The following is a 24,387-nucleotide window of genomic DNA, read 5'->3' as shown; positions in this document are numbered from 1 at the left end:
ATCATAAAGTTTATTGTGAGGAAGGATCTGTGATAACGCTCTTTTGTGCATCTAGGACGCAGCACTCTGTCACCTGAATATCATTTTTAAAATAGTTTTTACTTAATATATTATTTTAAGGAAGAATTAGATTCTGAAACATAAGTTAAAGCCTCTGAAAATGTGAACATGAACTAAGACCAAATGGGAATTTGTAATAGAGAAATGTGACGTTATGGCTGACAGAATCATGGGGAAGACTGCTGACTTGACAGTTGCCGTACAGAAAGTCACAAACTTCACAAGGAGGGTAAGCCACAAACAGTTGTTTCTAAAGTAGCTCGTCCAGGCATATTTGTGGTGAAGTTGAGCAAATGTTACAACCACAGCCTTCAGAGGACTGTGAAGCAAAGCTCATTCAAGACTCTGAGGGAGATTCTCGAGAAATCGGTTGTTTTTTAAACCAAGACACTGACCTTCCTAGAGTCATAAAGGGCTCACCTGTGTGTCCAATAATGTTAAAAACACTACAAGAATAAATTCAGATGTAATTTGACGCAGAGACCGGCTAAAGAGGTCATATTAGAGCGATGTCTAAACCTTTTCCCATGCAGATCAAAATCAATATTAATTCAAAATAGTCACATGATTTTCCAACTTAAAGAGCAAAATAATTTAGGTGTGTATTCTTTTAATCCAGTCAATTTAATGTCCATTATTTTATTGACACAAAACATGTGTCAATGTCAATCCAAAAATGTGCCTCAGATGTTTTCCTTCTGGATGGATGGATGGACGGACGGACGGACGGACGGACTCCTTAATAAAATTACTTTTTCTTGTCAAGTGTGTTTTTTTTTTATTCTGTTGGTCCACAAAATGTTTCATTCTATTCCCAGCAACAAAAACAATAACTTAAGAAGTTCAATACAAGGGTGTGCCTGAATCTGTTTTGGAGTCAAAGGTCACTTGATATTTGATGCCCCCCTATGAGAATAATAATACAAAATAAGAAAATAGACATGGATAATGACAGAAAAACACTTCGTGTTCTTTGAAAGTCTCTGTAGCTCTCGGGACAAATTTGTACCATTTTTTAACTGTGTTTTTTTGGTCACAATTTGAGGTTAGAGTATATTTCAAGAACAAAAGCATATTTTCTAATGAAAGTATTGCAAATGTTCAACTTTACTTTTTACTGGTGCTTCGTGTAATTTTGTAATACATGCTTGGATGTTGTATTTTATGAACCTGAAAGCTGAGCATGGAAATGAATCTGCTGTCATTACAAAGCAGGGTTAGGGGGGAAGCTGTTGCCTCGCAGCGAGCAGGTCCCGGGTTCAAATCCTGACCTGGGGTCGTTCTGCATGGAGTCTGCATGTTCTCCATATATACATGTGTGGGTTCTCTCTGGCTGCACTCATTTACATGCTCTGTGTTCACTTCTCAATAAAAATGCTTCGTGCAATAACGCTGCAGAAATCCGTGGTGAGCTCCTGTTTGAAGTTGTCGTTTCCTGTAAGTTTCAGTCATTAACGCCAACGTGTCTGATGCTCTGCAGCCTGTGTCTCACCAGGTGTCACTGTGGAACAGTTTTAGAACTTGGTCTGGGTCATCATTTCTGCTCACACTTCTGCCCCAAAAGGTAGCCATCTGGATAAACAATGTCAGAATAAAAGTATGTCCGGAAATACATTTCATGTTTTCACTGGATACATGTTTTAAATGTGCCTTGCTGCAATAAAAAATCAAACGTAAGTGCTTTAAATGCAACCCATCAAGCATTGTGAATTAGTGTGTGGAGGGGCAGAGGGGTGGGAGATCTAACAAGTTGCATAAGCTGATAGAGATACTACACCCCACTGAGTTTGAGCGGGTTGGCTTGTTTATGTCATCCTCAACTGAAACTTTGCAGGGTCTTTAAGTCCGAAAACACGGATAATATTACATATTGGAGTATATTTCCATGAGATTATTTGCATGCAATCTACAACTATGGCGGACCTACTTAAAAATGTAATATTATAAAGACGTTTTGCGACAGTCTGAGTACTTTCTGCATCTTGCACATTCCGTTCCTGATCCTGAGACTCTGGGCTGCAGCGCGACGACAGAGGAGCTACTTCCTGAAAACGGAATTTCAAAATAAAACTACCCATTTTCATTTAGACCGTTCAGTAATGTCAAAACGCGTTCAAACAATTTTGAAAATCATCTTCACATCTTGTAATATGTGTGTTATATCCATCCATCCATTGTGTTGTGTTCATTCTAGAACAGAAGGATAAGTCATTTTTCATGCTGGTGAAAAACTAGAGATCACCTGCATTTTCTCTTATGGAGCAATTTCAATTTGATTTTGAACACTATCTCCACTTTCATTTCTAATCTTTTTATTTTCTCAGGTAAAGTGGCAAATGTTGACAAATACTGGTTGAACAGACCCACGTGAGTGGCTCATTTACTGAGAAACCACCTGTCAGAAATGTTTTGGAAGAATTTATTACAACTATCACTAACTTTTTTTCAATATGTACGCCATATTGGATTTTAACTTCAGAAGTTTCAAAGCATGATATATTTCCAACCTGGCACCAAGAAGTACAAAACATTTGAAACGGTTCTCTAATTATGGTTGGAAACAAAAAGAAAAACAAAGATTAGCTTCAACATTCAGGAGAAATTAGGTTTATGAAACCCTTTTATGCTTTTTCTCTAAGTAGAGGATACAGGCCTTCAACCTGACATGTTTCTCCAGGAAGTGAGTTGTCCTGCACAACTCACATGTCTGTCACTGAAACTGGTTGCTCCCATGAGGCCATTTGCATTGACGTCAGAGTCCTAAAGAAATTCTGAGATTAACATGAATATTTTGAGAAATAGTCAGAATTTTGATAATATTATAAGAATTATGAGGTTGGGGTCACAATTTTAAAATAAAAGTAAAAGAAAAAAATTCAGAGATTAAATTAAGAATTCTCATATTGATGGTTAGAGATCAGAGATGAAAGTAAGAATGATTTATTTTTCAGCCACCAAAAAAACCTTTTATTTTGAAAGTACAAAACCGGAAGTGACAGGCGTTACGCCGTCCATCTTGACAGCTGCTTCACACTCGCTTGGACCGCGGCATTTTTTTTTCTTCACACGGCGGAAATGAACATCAAGTTCGTGGCTGAAAGTTTCTTTTCCTCTTTTCTGTCGTGGAAGGCCAGTCGCATGCAGACACAATGAGAGAGAAAGCGAGGCGCTTTTCCACGCGAACCTTTCCCTCTGAAGTCCACTTTGTTCTGCTCGGCGCTCAGATGCTACTTTAGATGCCTCTCCGCACATTTCCGTTATGCGAAGTCCAACTTGGTGGTTAGTCGTCGTGCTGCGGTGGGTGCCCGTCCGAGATAACGGAGAACGTGAGTACGCGTCGTAAGACCTTTTTTTTTTCCGACCTGCGCCCACCTTTCTCGCTCTTAAAACTGCCGGCTACATGGCGAACTTTTTCAGGTTTCCGGAGTCCAACAGAACCAGCTGCGGTCGTTGAAGTGGAGAAGTGGGAAACATTTGACTTCTTTTCTGAGCAAACACAGTACAGAAATGCGGTGGCGTGGAGTTTAAAGGGTCTCCTTCTGCACGTCACCGGTGCTACGCAGATGTTTTTGCACATAAATTAAAATTAAGTATGAATAATTATATCTATATATTTAAGATAGACATCATGTTAAAACCCCTGGTCTTTTCATTGCATCGTTAGTCTGTCCGAAAAGAAACAAAAATACCGGCAAGTAGTAGCTAAACTCTCTACTTTGGAAACATGTGCTGCCTGTCAGTGTTTTATTTTTATCTTTACTAAAATTTGGCACAGAACTGTCTCCGGTCACCATGGTGATGACGCAACTCTGAAGTCATGTCACGCATCGTGCATGTCTACCTATTTGTTCCTATCATTATTTGCATATTAAAATGGGTGCAATTCAGTTTTTTTTGTTCTTGCAGAATCATTTGAGGAAGCAGATATTTAGTTTTATGAGCCAATGCTGAGTGTCCGGCCAACCAAAGCAGTGCTGTTTGTGTCCATGTGGGTCTCCTGGCTCAGTCTGCCTATGTTCGTCATCAGTTTTAGACTCCTGGCCTATTCCAAAGTTCATATTTATGTCAGGCCATTTGTTGTCTTGTTTCTGGTAGGCTTACTGTTATGTTTTATGACTGCTGTAAATCAAAGTCCAATTCCTCGGCTTCAAACAAGTGCATCTTCACTGAGACACATCTCTGCTGTGCTGCTTGCAGGATCAAAAGCTTGCTGCACAATTGTTGCTAAATTAATTATAAGATTACTTTTAATAAGATGGACTGGCAGTTTTATTTCGTTGTGTGGAGCCTAGTGTAACGCCGAATTGGCCCTGCCTGACCGTTTGCTGCTCACTGCTTGTTAGCTGCTCACTGCTTGTTAGCTGCCTGAAAGAACTCTACTATACTTGTCTCAGATAGTTGTGGTGTAGAAATGAAAGAGACGCCACCCATTCCTCTTATTAATGCTGTTTAAAAACAGAAGTCAGAAAACAGCGAGCGACAAGCAGCCGACTGCAGGCTAGCCGTTTAAGCAAGTAAAGCTACCTAATTGCAGATAATTGTATAAAGATCTGTAAAAGTTAAATAGCTCGAATAAAAATAGTGGAGATTTATTCTAAACTAGGGATGCACAATACATTATGGCATCAACATCAGTATCTATATAATTTTTTAACATATTGGCATCAGTTCAATATGTACAACTGGGCTGATATTAGTCCGTCTTGTTGCTGTTTATGTTTGTGTCTTTGGAAGGGGTTGGTCATGAGACAGTGACAGTAATGCATCGTATAGGGCCACAAATGTAATATTAATATTGGATGTTGATATCAGTCCAAAGGGTTAGCGTTAGGCCTGGTGGTTGGGTTGCCCGGCAGCCATTCATCCAGCTGCCTGCTGTATTTTTTACTTAAAAATGTTCAAGTGAAACTGAAAACTATCACTTGGTAATTATGTTATTGGAATATTAATATCTGAACAGCAACTATAGTCTTAAAAAATGGAAACATTAAAAAAAAAAACTTAAATAGATAAGCAATGCTAAGCCTGGTGGGGCCTCAAGTAAAGCCTGGTGGCCCGCCAGGCTTACAATGCACTGGGGGAAACCCTGTGGTGCATTCCTATTCTAAACATTTGCTCAATATTAATAATTAAATCCTCCAAACATCATTATCACTGTAGGAATCACTGTAGTCCATCATTTTAACAGCAGTCAGAATAATTGTTTTTCTGTTTTAATTGGATCATATTATTCTTTGTTGCTTAGTGTTTTTGTTTCGACGCTGTGAAGCAGCGTTAACATTATCACACTGTGAGAATCTCGCACCTGCCCATGTCTAATCAAAAGTCTGGCTTTCAGATCTTATCCAGCCGCATGCAAGCCACCAATTTAAGCAGCTGCAGCACTAGATGCATTAGATATTACAAAAAACAAGTTGATTGTTAACATTTTGTGAAAATAACTGAAATTATTCATTGCTGACATGCATAAACTGATGTGCAAAATGTTTTCCTGAAACATGATCAAACTAGATTGATTATGTCGACATGTTTCTATCGACATGTTTTGCTGCAAAAGGATTTCTACAGCTTAGAGCTTTTTTTGCCGTGAAGACGGTGAACGCATGTACGCATGTTGCATCTGATACCGCTTCCCCCTGCAAATTGGCCACAAGCTGGTGTTTTAAAAGTCTGTCGTAAACAGTTGTATGGAAAGCATGTTCTCACGGAGTTTAAAAAAGAAAGTAAAAATGTCTAAATATTCATAATGCAGTCAGCTCGCCTTGTTTTTGTCCCTGCTACATTAAGGTGAGCATCACATGATACAAGTATTCACTGAAAAACACTTCATTCTAGTCAGATTTTTATATTCTCTTGTTAATTGCTTAGAAACAATAATACTGGTTGTAACCTCCACATCAAACACAGTGTAAAGCTAGGCTCCTGTCATGTTGTATTGACTTTCTTACTAGATTTCAACCAATCCATATGTTTTGAAACACTTTTAGAGTTTGTAGTAATACCAGAACCCATTTGATGAGGTTGAAGTTCCTGCAAGATTTAGTCATTTAGATACAATCGCTGTCCCACCTTGAGTCACTGAACACAAAAGAGAGACAGACGTGCCCCAGGGTGAGGAAGTAACGTCTGCTAACATGCTTTCCAGGGTTTTACTCGCCCGCAGATTTCTCTTTGGAAAAAGACAGGCCTAGACAAAATCTCTGTAATTATTTGCCTCCCCCCCCCCAAGTTTTCAAACTCTTATGTTGGACTTCTAGTCATAAATTAATTGTTTTTGTTGCTCTCTAAGTGTTTTCTTGAAATTTGCTGAGTTGATCCTCATGCCAACCGTAAAGTAAAACCCATAAAACTGAATCACTACAATTTGATGAAGTTGAATTTTCTTCTCTGAATCTTGTGGCACATTAGATTAACTCTGTTGTACATTTTTACTGCTATGAATATCCTGGGATTCTCCCCCAGATGGTGGCATGACACTTGATCAGTGGGGTTATAACAAGGTTTTCTGCAAATTGACAAGATTATTTGGTTGGCCGGTTTGTGCACTGAAAATAAATCTCCTTTAAAGGGAAAAAAAACGTCTTCTTGGAAACTAAACTATTTTTTTATTTAATTTTTGTCAATTCGAACCTCCTGCAGCTTGTTCTCCCTGCTTGTACTCATGCACAAGCGAAACAGGCATTGCAGAAACACAAACTAGAAAATGTGTCACACTCTGTAACCCCGAGTATCAGCTGCAGATCAGGCAATGTCATGGTTCCATGTCTCTATCTGAGATGTTATCGCAGACATCAGCTCTTCCGTTTCCCTCGGGGGGTTCTAAGAAATCCACTGGTGAGACCACGAGAAAGATCTGACCCACTGTGGCCTTGCAGGGAGGGGATGTGAGCGTGAAAAGAGTGAAATGAGAAGGATTGGAGCTAATTCTGGGGATAAATTGGCAGGTCAGATTCTGCCAGAAGAGAAAATATAAAATAAAACCCAGATGCATGCAAAGAACTAAAAATGTTTTTTTTTGAAGGTGACAAAATGCTTTCTTTGCAGTAAGTGTGGATTTATAATATCTTGCTTATATATTTATAATATGGCTGTTAATGCCATAAATATCAGCTTTTTATCCATGCAGTGTCCCTGAGTGTGCTTTATAATATGCGTTATTTAAAGTTACTGTACTTGCCCGTGTTTACTTCAGAGCAAAACTGTTTTTTTCGTTAGAAGAATGTTGATTATAGGTTTGATTTATCTGCAGCACTGCAAGGATGTTGCTAAAAAATGTGAATGTGCCTGTAGACTGCAGGTTTCCTCTTCAGGTTGTGCAATCAGATTTGTGAAGAGAAAGCTGTGTGCTTCAACGAATCTGTCCAGTCCCCAAGCTGAAACAACCTTATGACTTTTAATTAGTTAGTTTGATCATCAGTTCAAAGTTTCAGTCACTTTTCAAACAAGATCGTTGGGTGAAAATCCTTGTGTAGTTTGTTTTATTAGCGAAACACGAAATCAGATAAATGGAAAAGTGACGACAGTGAAATTAATTGTCTCATTGGTGCTTACACACACACACCGAATACTTACTGTGATGTGTGTATTTAGCAGAAATGGGAGTCGAGCCTCGGCTGAAGTGAAAGTAGGCTCTCATTCTCACGCGAAAATACCCCGTTTGCATCATGTTAGCATATGCTCAAATGCAGAATATGCTCCCTATGCAGAAAAGCAAAAATCTTGGATTATTGGTATTTTGTAAGAGCGAGCGCTAAAACTCGGAGTGGCTCCTCATTAGTCCCAATGTGGAAAAGTTTATAACTCCTGAAATAGCCTTCCAGGAAGTCAGATGGCTGCAGATGATTCACAGCAGATCAGAGTGACTGAAGGAGTCAATTATCTCTCAACCAAATCCCTTCACACACAGTCACCCTCAAGCGCATGCACACACACACACACGCACACACACGCGCACACACACGCGCACACACACACACGCAGAAGACAGCGTTGAAGATTTTGAGTCTTGCCATGAATTTCACAAATCACAATGAATCAGAAGCACATTACAAGCAGGGGGGCGGTGGGAGGGTGACTCATTCATAAAGTCATGACGGAGATGCTTGTTGCATTCAAATATTTGAATTGGCTGAAATTGTCTGATTTGACTCAGCCGAGTCATGAATGATGAGTTGTTGTTGTTGGTTTCTCAGAAACGCAGATTGGGGTTCAAGGATTTCCAGTAAGGGGTTGAGGTGAGTTTGAGTCGCAGAGAAAAATGCACCAAAAACTGTTTCAGTGAGTCCGATGGCATGCAGAAGTGTGCTTTGGAATTGGGAATGACAAAGTTGCAAAAGGAGAAACCATGAAAACATTTTCACTCAGCAACCTTTACACCACTTTGCAAGATTTGGTCGTGTTCGTCTCTAATGATGCTGCAGCTGAAGGCTGCTGGGAACAAATGTATTTTTTTAAAGATACTCCAAAAAAGGAAGTGAAGATGTCGCTCTAATATGTGAAGGTCATTGATGAAAAACCCAATCTTTGCCACTATATCCCCTTTTTTGGTATTTAAATTAGGTGAATTGCAGTTAACACCATGTTATCAGTGAACTAGCTTAGCTTCTTTTACGCATCCTGAGAGACGTAATTTAGAAATGTGAGCAAAAACAGGCATTAAATAGCTACTTTCCCGGCATTTAATCATCATATAAATTTTGACTCAAATTGTTTTTTCAAATAACTTTTCCTCTGTCACTTTTATGTTGCTAAATTATAAACCACATGAGTTATTGTACTTTGACAGCTCTGAGGCCCAGAGGTACTTTTTCACCTCTTATCTAAAAGCTCTATCAATTCAGATTTTTCATGTCATTATGTGACTTTAGAGCATCCTATACATGTAAACAGCAGTGTATCATAAATAATTTATTATCGCAGAACCAGCTCCCTAGCTTTGCTGCTACCTTTCCAAGCGGTTTCGCCTCCATCCCTTTCCCACGCCACAGGAAACGGCCAGAAAGTGGCCCTGACTTTATTTCTGTGCGTCTTAAGAATAGCTGCATTGTGTTATTGCTGTGGGAATGCAGTAGAGAGCAAGAGAATATTTTAGCCAAAACAAAAGCTCTGTGTACTTGGCAGTATTTTGTCTATACGTGCAACAATAAACAAGAGGTGGAGCACAAAGACTCGGGGTTTATTTGCGATTCGTACCCCTCGTTATGTACCAATGTGTTGCCATTTCTCTGCTTCCTACTTTTATTTTGTACTTGTGTGCTAAAACTGCTGGTTATTTTTTATTATTCGCAAGCCTTAGGGAGATAAATAGTTAAAAATGCTCCGATCTTTTTCTGTTTGGACCTGTTAACACATATTAAGTGACATACTGCTGGCAAATATTATTTATGTTAGTCATTTAGTCATATTTTCTTACTTGCGTGTAAAATATAGAAAAGTAGGCAAAATGGCTATTCACACCAGCGCTGTTTAGTAGGTAAACTCTAGTCTGTTGTGAGGTGTGAATATGCTATTAAACTCTGGCTCGACTCCAAAGGCAGGAGTTGAAACAGGGCATTCTGGGTAAATACCACCAAAATAAACGCACAAGTCTAGTGCTAGCAGGAGAAATGTCTTCTGCTCTTTTACCAAAGACACAAAAAATTCCTACAATTGCTAAAATGACAGTATTCTTTTTTTTAAATCACATTTAGTGAATAAGGGAGTTGCGCTCTGTGTCATCTTCAGAGGTTTTTATGTAATTTTGTAGTTCGTGGTGCAGCGCCACCACAGGCGAGGGGAGGAACATTTTGGATCATTTGGCAGTGCATTGTGAAAGCAAACCACACCAACTGAAAATGCAACAAATGTTGCATCTTTGGACCCCAATCCAACTGAGCCCCCTGACTATCAGGTGTTGAGCTCACTTTTAAGAAGGGTGGGTTTTCTTCTCTTTGGTGTGGTGCTGAAGGCCCCTGCTGTGAGTGCAAAACAAAGGATTGAAGCTTTCTGAGGGGATTTCTTTTTCAACAAGGTGTTAGAAGTTTATTATGTCATTAGGTTTTAGAAGTGGGTTTCCACAAACGTCTCTTTAAGATCAAATGCATCAACTGTAAGGTTTCAATGTGAAACAGGCAGAAGCTCTTGTTGCGGCCTTAATCAGCTGATGCCTTCCTTGGGTTGTGGGAACTCGGGGCCCAAACTTATCTCATGTTTCAGCGCTGCTTCCTCCCTTACAATAAGTTCTTCAATTATGTAAGGTGCGCGTGTCTCGCTTTCTGCTCTGTTCGCCATCAAAGCTCTTTCACATCTCACTTCACGCAAACAGGAACCCGGAGCGTCAGGGCCCCATCCCGAGCCTGCAACAACTGCAGGTCTTTTATTCGTCGCCCTCCGCTTTCATGCAGCCAATCAATCATCCAACGATTTGTAGAAGAAAACACTTAGCCGCGTGCAGCTAATGCCAGGTTGTTCCACTTTTGTTTGTTGCACAGCAGCATTTTCCACTCAAGTATAAAACATGAAGTGAAAGGGACGAGGAGAAAGGTCACCTCATGTCAGTTCGTGTTAACTGGTGTGTTGGCTACCAGTGAGACCCGGCTGCTCAGCCTGACAAAACAATGCTGAATAGTAGCTGTTGTGGAGAGGATTCCTGGCATTTTTCTTCTGCGTAAAGTTACACTAGATTGTGAGGACAACCTGATGGGACCCTATTGTTTCTCCAATGTGTTATTTCATAGTTTAAGATCGTTTTTAGACTGGTTATATTCAAGCTTCGGGTAATTTTTCTTGATTTCTAATGTTTTATGAATAAATGGGCACTGATAATTAACAAAAAACTAATAACTGATAAATATGTATGTTGTTGAGCCTCTAAACTATTAAGTGTCATAACTCAATAGTGGCTCAGTTAATGGCTTAATTAAGCTCAAGTTGCGGAGAATTACCACCCTTCCCCAAAACACCTGAATATAAGCACAGTAATCAATAAATCAATTAATTCCATAATAAATTAAAACAATCATTTCCAGTTGGAAGATTGCTTTTTCTCAAGTCTGTCCTTTTTTCTAGTAAATTGGTCTTTTTTTGAAAGACTTCAGCATCTTTTTTATTTTAGGTGTTTTTATGTATATATGGAGTGAAAGATATATAAAATATCTTCCAGTGCCAGTGTTAAATTTTCAATAGGAATTAATTTTTATTGGTCTTTGAGAGGGTGTACTTGCATTATTACATCATTAATTTTCTTAAAAATGAAGTCAAAACAATATTGTTGTTTATCGCTTTAACTTCTAGGATGATTTACCATCCAGGAAAAGTTTTTGAATTGATTCTGAATCAGATATATGGTTGGTTACAATGGCTTTGCAGCTCAATGAATGACTGCTGATGAAGGAAGTCCGCCATTTGATTCAGGTGTGTTGCAGAAGAGATACGTAGACTTGAGGACCTCTGCTGTGACTCAGTGCATTCATCCTGAAATTTTGGTGATTTAAAAAAAAGATTTTATCCGAAGAGCCAACCTAGCGAGATCAACATGTTTCACATGTGAACAAACTCCTTTTTGAGATTTGAACGGATTGATGGTTTCAACACATTGCAGCGTTGCAACAACTTCAGATTGTGTAGTACAAAAAAGGGACAAACTTCAAGTTCGTGTTGACAGAACATCACCTGGTGGCCACAGTCAGACTTTTTATTTCACTCTTTGAATTCCTAATCCAAGTAGCTCACCAGCTGATCTGCTTCAACCTTTGTCAGAATGTTTCATGTAAAAGTTTAGGATGATACATATTGGGATGTTGATAAGTGACCAGTTTAGCGCAGGTATACAGCATCCTAAAGCCAACTAAGAAAAACCTCTTCAATCCACTTCTTAACCTCAACATGAAGCCAATCCTTTTGAGCTCTGATAATTTTGTCATGTTTTAACATTGTTTGCAATAATCTCCAGGGTTTTGGATTGGCAGATTTGCAAAATAACTTTAACTTTTATTGTCATTCCAACACCTACTTATAGTGAATATGGAACAAAATTCTGTTTTGTTTGACTCAAGGACAGTTTTACAACCAGGACTTAAATCTAAGGGGACTTGAAGTCTAAGTTTACTGAATAAATATAAAAATCTCCACCAGTGACCATTAAAAAAATTAGCAAAAATGGGTTGTGGTGCCTATTTCAATTGGGTGAAAGGCGTCGGTCGACTCTATCCTCAAATTTTCCAAAAAATTATTTTTGCAAAGGGGAAGCATGCAAAAGTCCTCAACTGAACTGATATGGCCTGAGGTGCTCAGTATTTTCAGTTTTAATTGTAATTCATAAAGTCTATTTTACAGGATGAATCGCATGCGGCTGTTTATTATAATCTAGTTTTTAAAATATTTTTCTAAATAGGAAGCATCACGTTAACTAAAGTATTGTTGATCTGTTAAGTTGAGGTGATTAAATTGTAAATCTTATCGGCTAAAACAAACGAGCAAAAATAATCCATAAAAGCTTCCTGTAGACAGTCAATCAAAAGATTGAATACTGGCCACACTTTGCAAACTTTTTTTCCATCCACTAAATTTCTCTACATTCTTGACCTTTGCAAGGTCTCATGGGGTCAATGGATGAGAGAAGAGGTCACCAGTTTGTCACAGAGCAACACAAACAGCCATGCTTTCACACAATTGCTTCTAAGGGCAAAATAGAGGGACCAATATAACTAACATGCATGCTTTGGGGAAAACATGCAACTCACCACATAAAAGGCTACCTAATATATTAAATCGCAGTCATAATGGAAATTTCGACAGATGAGACGTTGTGCTTATAGCTGAGTTTTAGTATTTTTTTAAATATTTCATTCAAACTATCCTTGCACATAATACATTTATCATAAGAACTTTGATTTATGTCATTGTCTTGTGAAATTTCAGTTATTAATTAATGGTAAAAAAAAAAGTAAAACTAACGTATAATTGTTATTTGGGTTGTTTTCGCCACTGTTTGTTCCACAAAACTGTCAATGAATACCAGTAAATTTCAAAACATGAGTAAATGCAGTTACTGTGTTACATAAATTACACTTTTTTTTAAGTGGCATCCTGAAGAATCAGATTTTTCAAGAACAGAATTTGTGTTTCAATGCTGTGCCATGCACTCAAATCCATACAGTTAATGAAAGAAATTAAGTAATAGATTTTTTTTTGGTGTCATTTATAAGCTTTTTTTGTTATACAAGTACCACAAAATGATGCTCTATATCACCCACATGTTGTGACCAGGACACTAAAACTCAAGGAGAGCTTTGAGAACGTTGTGATGATTTCAGAAATACAGGATGAAATTTTATGTTTTATTATTTATAGTGCAACTTTATTGAAAATCTTCAAGAGCATCTCTGCTTTCAGTGTGTAAGTTTAGCAGCAGCTAGCTTAGATCAGTACTCATTAGCTTCAGAAGTGTAAAATGAGCTGATGAGGTTTGGCTTTTTGCATGAAAACGGAGCAGTAGACTTGCTTTGATGCGTTATTTTGAATGAGTTTCCGTTTTTTGCAGGCATCGGCTTTAGATGGAGCATGAAACAACCGGCCCATCTGTGTTTGCTTTAAAAAAACAAACAAACATGTTCTTCTAAATATGCATGAATCTTGTAGGCCTTTGCTGGGTTTTCATCCAAGATGTTTCTCTGGCCTTTGCGGGAGGAAGCGGTCGATTTGATGTTTTCATATAATAATCCTTCCACGTTGTCTTTATTATCACAGTGAACAAATGCAACAGGAGACGTTTTTACAAGCGGTGCTTGTTGTTGTAGAGCTCAGCACAAAAGGTCTTCCTTCAGCAGCTCTTGAATCATCTCCCCGGGTCTTGACATGACGTTGTGGTCTGGTGTGCCTTTGTGTGAGTGTGTGTCTGCCTCTGCCTGTGTGCGCTGGTTACTGCTTGCCAGGGCAGGGCAGGGTTTCCTGTTTCTGTGATTGCTGCCCAGGCAGAGCAGAGTCGAGATCCTTTTCGTCTCTGTTCCTCTCTTGCTGTGCCACCTGGACCTTTAGCCACAAACTTGGCGCCATCTCCTATCCTCTCGCCACCTTGCCTGCCTGTTATTCTCGTTTGCTGCCTGCCCTCTCATTATTTCTAGTTATCCTTGTGATTTTTGTCTCTGTCTCCTCCTCTTCCTTTCCCTGCTTGATATCTCTCTCTCCTTCCAGCCTTTTTCTTTGAACAGCTCCCACTCTGACAAAATCACCGCCTCTCTTCTTTCTCTGGAAATCTATCCACCACTCTGATTCATTCAGTGATTCACAGACTGAAAATTCAGAGGCGCTAGTAAAAATTTTCTCTTTTTTTGTCTTCTGGAGTCTGTGGTGCACATGTTGGTGCATTTTATTAATTAATTTTTTCCTCCCTTAGCCGGTTTTTACAGGAAAATCTGGAACTTTTGATGTCTAAACGGGCCTTGATGCCATGCAGATTAATTGAGTCACATGCATCAGATTGAATCCGGCCGATCTCTGCAACAAGGCCGGAGCTATAAAAAAGCCAGACGGATGTGGCTTGTTGTAAATTACATTTTACATAATGAGTAATCTCAATTAGCAGCACATCCCACTTTGGCAGGAGTAAACCACCAAACTGTGTAAGGAGTATGGGAACAAACTTGTTGAGATGCAACCCTGGTCTTTTGGATTAGTTTTTCTCTTGAAAGTGAAAAACAAATCATTACACTGATTAGTAAAGTGGAGAAATACTTGAAATTTGTTGTTTGTGTAAGTGATTGTAACACAAAATAGTTGATATTTATTTTTAGCGCTGCTAAAAACTGGCAAAAGCAGAAAATATTGCCTGTAAATCATCCATCTATCCAGTGAACTTTCATAATTAGAAAACAGGATTTGAATAAAATCTTCTGTTGTTCTCGACTAAATATCTGGAATGTCTTTGTCTTCATACATTGGGTTGCTAATAAAAGTTTGAAAAGTACTCAAATATAAAACGCTGAAAAAGGAGAAGTGCACAAGAGTTGCTGAGATATTAATCCCGTACAACAAGCAGTGCTGTCATTGATGAAAATATGACCAGGCCAAATCAGTTAAATGAAGACACAGCTGTTTCTGTGGGAAAACCCAGATTATCAGCCTTAAAACAAAAATTAAATAGTAAGGAAACAATTTGCTGACTCACTGGATAAAGTCTGAATCTCATAGCTAAAGATCTTGTTACAATAAATATGTGAAGCAGTTCCTCAAGGTTGTTCAGAGTTGGATTTTGCATAAAATCTTTTCGTTAATTATGTCAAATATTAAAAGTATTACTTTGCTTCTCTGGTTCTTATGGGGTCTTGAACCATCTGGAATCGGGTTAAGAATTGTTAAAAAAAAGATAAAAGACTAAAGTTTCTAGACTTAATTCAATCTGGGTTTATGTCCCACAATTTTTGGAATTTTTTGCAAACAAATGAACATCAATCACATATCTCAAGATATGATTTATTAAATCAGAGATAATCTCACCCTTCTTGGTGCAGATCTAATGAGATGAAAAGCTGAAAAAGCCCTTTACTCCAATTCAGAAAACCAACATGACCGCTGTGTTGTTTCATGATTTGTAAAGCACACAGATAATCAAAGCCCACCAGTGAAATGTTAGAATGAGTAGAGTACAGTAAAGCAAATGAAAAGTGTGGAAACGCATGAATATTTGTAGGAACCCTGCGTAATATTGTCAAGTTGACCATGTGTGAGAAACAACCTATAATTGTGAATATTTTGTGTACTTCTGAAGTGATACAACCACACGCTACTTGTGTCACAGCGATAAAATCTGGCCGGTTGTAACATCTGCAGACTGTATAATTCAATACAATATAATCAACATCAAATATTCAACATTTTGCTGAAATAGAGGGAGAATAATCAAAGTATTTATTAATCCCATATTTATATTTTTTGAGTGTTATTTTTACATAGAATAATCTGGAGTCTTACAGTGACTTGATTGTCATCAAAGGATTATCATTTTGTAGATGTACAGAAATATGGTTTTTAGACCAGATTAAATTATTTCCATTCTATTTCATAGTCAGCGTCTTGCATGAATGAGAAATAAACCGCATCTCAGGCGGTTTTTGCATGACGCTCAGCATGAAGTCGGCGCTTTCAGTCGCCTGCTATGAATACTTGACCTGAAAGCTCAGAGACCACATGAGTGTGTGTGTGCATCAAACAAGCTGTTCCCAACCGAGGGCGACAGGGAGCACACAGTGGTGTGTGAGAGCTGATACCGGGCTCTGCAGATATAAATAGGACCTCCCTGCAGTTGGGCTTCCACCAGTTGCACTGATAATTATCTCTGTGTTGTATAAGCGTCGTTTTTTGTGGATTTTAATTTAATGCCTTTTCTGGTGAAAAATATGAAATTTTCTGGGTTTTATGTGCACAATTTGTCTGTCTGAGTTTGCACTGGATGCATTTCAGCAGCAGTTCATGTTGCTAGACGCTAGGCTCAGGTCCTGGTGATTCTCTACTAGAACAAAAGCATCAGATTTTTATGTTTGGCATCAAAAAGTTTTTTAAAAATTACCCGAAATGTTAAAAAGTTAATATTCTTTTAAATTATTTGACCATTTGTTCCTAATTATCATCATTGTGTCATAATTGCTGCACTACCAGTTCCAATTGAGTGTTGCTTTTTATAAGATTGATTTTAATCATCTTCCAAATTATGTGTGAGAAATGCAGCAAGATTTTTTTCCAGTATTTCAATGTCGTCGCCGCTGATTGTGAGGGTTAGTGTCTCAGTTTCTACAATCCACCTCAAGTCTGGTGACATCAATGGCATTTAAATGTGTTTGCCTGCAGAAACTGAATGCATGTATTGCCTCTAAGAAGTATGTTAGAATTGCAATGGTGCACACATTGATATTTGTTGATTTTTCAGCTTTAATTTTGAAGCAAATCTCACTCTTAGGGCTCTTTTTCTGTCTTATTGCTCATGTTGCACCTTTGGCCTGGTAATTATTTGCTTTTTTTCTTAGCAGTTCTTTTGGGTTTCTTTGGTTCTGACCTCAGTAACCAACCTGCAGCTTCTCTGTATCTTCTGAAACGTCAAACAAATTTTGCTTGGGTTTATTTGGGTTTGATCTGGAGTTGTAATTTGTCGTTTTATAGCGTTCAAGTCACAAATGAGATTTAGCGCCTCAACCAATCGAAACAGGGTTAGTACAAAATTTTTAGACATTATTAGGTAACTAAATTAAAATCTAAATTAGATTTGAGCATATTTACTACCATTTATCCCCATAATTCAAAAAAACATTTAACTACAAAGAGACATGATCTGATGGTTTATGTTCATCAGATTATGGACAGGAAATGAGAATCAGAAGGGACAAAATGGACACATTTTGGTATAAATGAAAGGTGACTTGGTCAGGCTACATTTATTTCTTCTTGTCTGATGAACTGCAGCAGATTTAAGTGTTTGACAGCTTATCCATAAGTTGCCCCATGCAGAGTTTCAATGACTCCTCATGGTGTTTTAGCTGTCAAATTACTTTAAGTGGCATGAAAGACATGAGAGGAAGATGAGGTTGAAAGAAAGTAAAGAATGCTGAAGCATTGACTCATGTCCTGATGGAGTGTTTTCCAGTTTGTTTGGACTTGCCTATGTCGTTTGATCTCCTGCTGAACGTTGTTCCACAGAACCGTAAAGCGGCAACCAAGGATCAACTTAGGGTTAGAGTTCCAGGATAACAGCGGAGAAAGAACAACAAAGCAGTTTTAGCCTCTTTTTGTTCTCCCTCTGGCCCTCAGTTGAGGTAAAAATAAAGGGAAGCGAGGATCCGATCACATCTGGCGATCCTCATGCCAGAGAGAGGCGAGAGGATGAAAAGAAAAAGGAGAAAACCCTGGGAACAGAGACGGGCCCGAGGGATACAACAAGAGGAAGTGTGCGTCTGTGCATGAGTGTATGTGTATGTTCTGCAGTGGGTCAATGCTGAGTCATCGCTGGGCTGGCCAGGCAGATAGAAACAGGTTCTCGCGGTGGGGGGGAGAGGCCAGCTGGAGGGGGGTGAGCGCTCACTGAGCATGCTCCGAAAACTACAGGAAGGGAATTGGTTGTTGTGACAGCACACATCCAGGAACCGTGGTGATGCAATGTTTCGTGATGGCAAGTTTGCCCAGCCTCATTGACGAACGCGGACCGTCGGTAGACCCACCGCTGCCGCACCAGGAAAACTTTCTGGCTTTATTAAGAGACTATGTACCAAGATTTAACAAGTTTTCATCTGCGAACGTCAGCCACAAGATAACGAGACAAGTTGCTCCATGTTTGTCTCAACCACAACGACTCCCCTTTCCCTGCCACCACCTCTCACACCCTCCCCCCTGTTTCTTGTGGGTTTCTGTGATATGTTGGACCCAGTATTTAACCCCCCCAACTCCCATCATCCTTCGCTCACAAAACCTTGCACACACATGAATGCTTCCTGTGTTAATAAAAGCTTCTTGGCACAGAATGAATCCTTTTCAGTGCTACAGCGGTTTAGCTGTAAGTGTGTTTTGATGTTCACTGGAAGAGGGTAACAGCAGAGAACTGAGGTGTTTTTGGATCAGATTGCTTCCAAAATTTTACAATATTTTATGTCATGAAACCGTAAAATAAAATGGTGCTTCATAATAAGAAAGCCTTTGATTGAAACTTGGTTTATATCTGTTCAGTGGACATTAGGATCGTTTTTATACTTTTATCATAATAATTGGTTAAGAAAAAACTAATTTGTACTTCATGCATAAAAATCTTTTAAAAAGTAATAATAAAAACAAGAAACAACTGCCGAAAACCGGATATTTATAGTTACTGGACAACAGTCAGTCACATTTGCTTGGTTGACTGAACGGTTTGTAATTCTGCTGACTATACATCTTTTGAGAGATTTTTTTTCAAAGTGTGTACATTTGTACTCATTCTCCTTAATTTAATACAGATGCAACTTTTGTTAAAGTTTTGCTCATGAAAAGACTGAAAATCATGCTCTTTATTCTTTGCTAAATCGCTTGAGCTCACTCAGGATTGTGAATAGCTGTTTGTAAGATTTGTCACAAATTAGCTTAAAGGTGTTTTCCCACCTCATAGTCTTGGAAGACTTGCTTTGATCGTGAACTAAAATTTCAACATTGGTGACATTTTCAGCTGAGGCAGTTCTCTTTTGAATCTGAATCTGTTCACCTCCTTGCCTGTGGGGGGCGCTGCACTTGGAACCACTGAAGGAAGGAACAGAAAAACCTCTAAAGAAGGCGAGCTCAACTTCCCTCTGGTCAAAATATAAACAAAACTGAAGTACCGTCTGATTTTAACGGTTGTAGGATTTCTCTAGACTTTGTTTTGGTTGTATTTACCCAGAATGCCCTGGGCTATAGTCCACTTTCTGCTTGGTGTTCACACATACTTTCAAACTACACCATTTCATTTCAACTGAACCAAGACCTAGGTTTTTAGGCAGAACAGACTTTGGACCACATTACAGTTTGATTAAGCATTCACACCTCCCCAAGAAAACTTTCTATTCAAAAAAAGCTTTTAGCCAGATTAAATTGGACTAAACAGGGCTGGCGTGAATGCACTCTAAGACTTTTGACTGAGCCATGCTGATACATGTGTATATTGGTGTCTGGCTGTAAATTCATAATTTTCCTGCTGGAAGAGAAGCTTCAGCCCCCAGTTTGAATTCTTTTGCTTCCTCCAACAGCTTCTTTCCCACATTTAGCTTGATAAAGCTAATTATTGTCTCCCTTGGAGTGTTAGTTTTTTATTTTCCCATCGTCTTCTACATAATTGTTGTACACTTCTGCATTGCTTTTTGCAGAAGTCTATGGGGAAAAAAAATCTATGGGATTTTTAGAGTTTTTTTCTGCTTGCCAAACGTCTATAAAGGCCAGATTTGTGGAGGGCCGGCTAATAATTGTGCTGTTGACAGATTGTCCAACCTTAGCTCCGGACTGCTGCTTTAATTAATGCTCTCCCTGCCCAGCCTGTCTGTTTAGGTTTATGACCATGTCCTGGTAGATTGGGAGCTGTGACATACTGGATCGACTCAGTGTTGCTCTGTGAGATTGGGCTGGACTGTCACAGCAGAAAAAGCTCAGATGGTTTGATGTTACGCCATATTTTTTCATTATTGGATGAACTGATAATTTAAAGATTTAAAATTCATCACAATTTTATATTTGACCTGTCTACTGTATTCCTTGCTTTTCACAACGATCTTTGTTGTGATGCACATTTTACACAGTTTTTCATGTGTAAAACGCAAATCAGCAAGCCATGTAAGGCTACATAATATTAGGAAAAGATCTTGTACATGATTATATCAGTAAATGTGATAACATGACCTGAGATACATAAACAAGTAATAAAAAGACGTTTATGTCTTTCATGCAAATAATGAGTAGTCTCTCCAGTTTTGTCGTCCAAAACTTTTTCTGCTGCAGGAAACAAGTACGCTGAAATATTAGTACCTAGTTAAAAAAGTTATTCATCAATCCATTTTTGAACGTCATCAATAGGAATTAATCGTTGTCACATTGAAATTTGAATTCTCATCATGATTAAAAATATTTCAGTCACAATAAACGATTTGAGAAATTCCCACTGCTTGCTGGTTTTGCTTTGTGAAGTCCCAATAAAACTCACCAAAATTTGTACTGTGACCCAGTGAGAAAAGGCCTGAACAATTTTGCAGTTTCTTGTTCTTAAAAACCCATTTCAGCTTGTTAATATAAAACTACAACTTCCTCCCCCAGTTTCTTTGTCTTGGGACATTTTTTTAGTTATTCTTGCTGATTGTGTAGAATAAAACAACAACAAATTATGTTGTTATTTCAAAGAAATGAAATCCTAAACTCTTATTGGAAAAGAAAAAACCCAGATGCATGAGAAAAGGATGCATGTTTAAAAGGCTTTATTTTATGTTGTGGTTTTGATGTCTGCTGCTTTAAGGCAACACTGACTCACTTGGAGGTGAGAAAGCAGAAGGAAAACTGAAACGGGTCACATGCAAAAACAGAAACACACAGATGGTTCTGCGTGCAGTGTGGTTGATTGAGAAGTTTTTAATTTTACTTTCTCAATCAGCGCCTCATTCACTGTCTGACCTATTCCTATCAATTATGTCAAATACTTCTCTCAGTTCAGCTTCGCCAAACGTTTATTTTCTCTGTTTTCTAGTTTTTCATTCATTCAGTCGGTCTTTTCAGTGAACTTTGGTCATGCTTTTATCTACAAGACCCATCTATGGTTGATCGACTAAGATTTTTTGCTCAGAGCCTTGAAATCTAATTGGTGCCACTGAGAGTCTGGGCACTGATTAAAATCAGCCTGTTTGGACCAGTGGTTCAACTTTTAACCAGCAAAATTTTTTTTTTTTTGTTAATTCTTGGTGTGCAGTGTTGTTTACACCATTTTTACTGTATATATTTAGTTATATTTTGTTCTTTTTTAAAATACAGTGCTCTTAAAAATTAATTTGCCCAGTTACAGATGGAAATTCCTGCTGTTTTTCCTTTTTTTTGTCACACATAAATGTTTCAGAACTTCTAAAAAGAAAGTATTTCCCCAATTACTTTTGCAGTAAAGATTTTCAATCGCTGTAGTTGTGTGACAAGATGAAATGGGGTAAAAGCAACACATGCACCAATACAAAGAACCATAGTCAGACCCTTTATCCACAAATGATGAAACTCTTGATTATCACTGCAATTTATTTGCATGTTGTTTGTGCTCAGTGAGCCTCAACTATGGATACACTAAAACTTTACAACTTTTTAGAGCAGGGGTGTCCAAAGTGTGGCCTGGGGGCCATTTGTGACCCCTGCATTAAACATGTGCGGGCCCTGACTTCAGTTCAAGAGTGGCGCAAAAATGGATCCCATTATGTGTTTAATGTAAACGGAGGCCTAATGTTTTCATTTAGGACAACATAAAAATTTTACTGTGTCCTAAATGATATTTTAGGACAATATGTCAGCCATATCCAAAAGACAAACTTTTACATTTTGCACTGTAAGATATTCTTACAGTAGAAAATACTGGCTACAAAGCAAAGTATTGATATTTTTAGCTGCAGATGCAACTTTTGCTACAAATTGTTCGCTAAGAAAATGCAAAGTTGTTGCATTTTATGCAGTAAAATTTTTCTTTTTTTAAAAAGGAATTGAATTCTTTGTGAGTTCCTACTATTGTATAGACAAGATATAAGAGGGTAACATAAAAAATCAGCAGAATGTGCTAATTTCTTTCTGCCTGATTCATCAATTAGTAGTAAGAATAATGGATTAGTAAAATAATCGGTAGCTGCAGTCCTGTAAGTTTCTCCTCAAAATGTTCTCAATTAATTTGTGTTTTTCTGTGTCTCTGCAGTGATTCTCTGCCAGTCTGGTTACTGCAATGAATGGTAACACTATCCATCCAGCCAACACCACTTCAGCAGGAGGAGGTCAGAGCATAGCGGCGCCACCCAGAGGCTGGCGGGAGTTCTGTGAGCTGCATGCCATCGCCACCGCCCGGCAGCTGGCTGGATATTACCGGAGCTTCGCCAGTGAGCGCCCGCAGCATGAACTGGTCCCGCCGGAAACCTTCTCCAAGCACTTCACCAACCTCTTCCAGCAGCACTTCTGCCAGGAAGTCGACAAAGATGGCGCCTCCGGAAGCGCCTCCGCCACAGCTCCCTCGCCACACGCCCTGATTAACCAGCTGCGGCACTCGACTTTGTCACAGGACTACCGGGAGGCGAAGAGGTCAAGCGGAGGAGCCGCGTCAATATCCGCGGTACCGAAAGTGGAGCCGGTAGTGGTGAGTCCAGAGCCGGAGCTGCCGCTGAGATGCGCTGCCAGAAACTCCTTTTCCGGGTTGCGAAGTGTCAGCGGTGGGTCGCTGCTGATTCAGAGCCGCAGCAATGACGAGATCTCGACTGCTGATCGTCACCAGCCGACCGAGCGCCACTCCTCGGACTCTTCGGTGTCGGGTTCTGGAGGACACGGCGACGTCACGCATTTCCCTGTCACGCAGATCCAAAAGACAGTGCAGCGGTTTTTCCAGAAAAGTCAATCCCGCAGCTCCCACTCCTCCCAGGACCTGTCTCCTAGCAACCCCAACCCCGCCACCGCCATCAACAGCTCCTCAAACAACGGCGACAGAGTGGACGAAGGCTCGTCCTCATCCTCTTCCTCCCAATCGTTCTCTTTTCAAAACTCAGAGGATCTGGCCGCGTTGCACCGGCCCAAAGTCGTCTCGCATTTCCTGAAGGGTTTCCGTTGGTTACGCAGCAAAAGTATGCGGCTCCGGAGGCTGGACAGGAGCGACTGCTGCAAGGAGGGCCAGCTCAAGTACCTGCTGGTGGATGACACTATCTCGGACTCTCAGCCCCACTGGCAACGCTGCCGCCTGCTGGTCAGGAGGATCAGAGACGCTCAAAGTGGAGGGGGCAGAGCAGAAAGCGAGAGGTACCAGCTGGAGCTGTACGATCCCCCAAAGGTAGGACCTATATTCCCAACCATCTGTTCAGCGCCTGTTGTCGCCACATAACATAGGATAGAACTCACATCTGAATTTCAATGTGAATTTCTCCACATCTTACTTTCTATCTTAAAATATATTACCATGATTTTAAAGGGGATGTTTTATGCAGCATTCACATATTTTTTAAACTTCTTTTGGAGTCTCTGCTGCTTCTAAAAACAGCAGAGGGTTGAGCAATCCTGGTCCTTGAGGACCGGTGTCCTCAAGGACACCGGTCTAAGATGTCTCCCTGGTCCAACACACTTGAATCCAATAACTGAATCACCTCCAAAGTGCAGTCAGGTTCTCCAGAGTCCTACTAATTACCTCATTGACTCAGGTGTGTTGAAGTAGAGACACATCTAAAAGTTGCAGGAGACCGGCCCTTGAGGCCTGGAGTTGCCCATCCCCTAGACACTTAATAAAATGATGAAGACACTTTTTGGCAATAAGTTGTTTGGTATCTAGAAAAGCCTTCTGAGTATAACGTGACAACCCAGCAAAACCCGTCACAAGGTGAGCTCCAGCATGTCATTTGGTTTTACTGCTGTATTACTTACCGTTCAGAAACCGCTTATTGCATTCTTGTTGGTTGCACAGGAGCCTCAACTTATGCTTTTCAAAGATCTACGGCTGTATAATTGTGCATCTGTTTGAAGCCTTTTTCACTTCCAAGTGAAAATAAAGCATGGTTTTTATTGGTAAATCAGATCACGCTCAGTCAAAGTTGAAGTAGAGCATTTTGCTGTAGTTCTTGCTTTACGTTCTGGGTCGTTGTCCAGCTGGAAGGTGAATCCTCAGGACTTTAGCAG

The 24,387-nt window shown here is 39.4% G+C and overlaps 1 protein-coding gene across 1 annotated transcript in view; it reads left to right on the top strand.

The window, feature by feature from the left end:
- Window positions 1-3,055: 3,055 nt before the first annotated feature.
- sh2b3 (SH2B adaptor protein 3) overlaps window positions 3,056-24,387 on the top strand; it is a 58,112-nt gene continuing 36,780 nt past the window's right edge. The window contains exons 1-2 of the mRNA XM_055039168.1: window positions 3,056-3,386; window positions 22,439-23,551. Coding sequence (XP_054895143.1) covers window positions 22,466-23,551 — 1,086 coding nt within the window. The 5' untranslated portion in view covers window positions 3,056-3,386; window positions 22,439-22,465. The remainder of the gene's footprint in view (window positions 3,387-22,438; window positions 23,552-24,387) is intronic.

Source organism: Poeciliopsis prolifica, unplaced genomic scaffold (genome assembly GCF_027474105.1).
Source record: "Poeciliopsis prolifica strain line A6 unplaced genomic scaffold, Auburn_PproV2 SCAFFOLD014, whole genome shotgun sequence".
Lineage (NCBI taxonomy): Eukaryota > Metazoa > Chordata > Actinopteri > Cyprinodontiformes > Poeciliidae > Poeciliopsis > Poeciliopsis prolifica.
The sequence above is the reverse complement of the archived record's forward strand: the minus strand, read 5'-3'. Positions and strand labels throughout refer to the sequence as shown.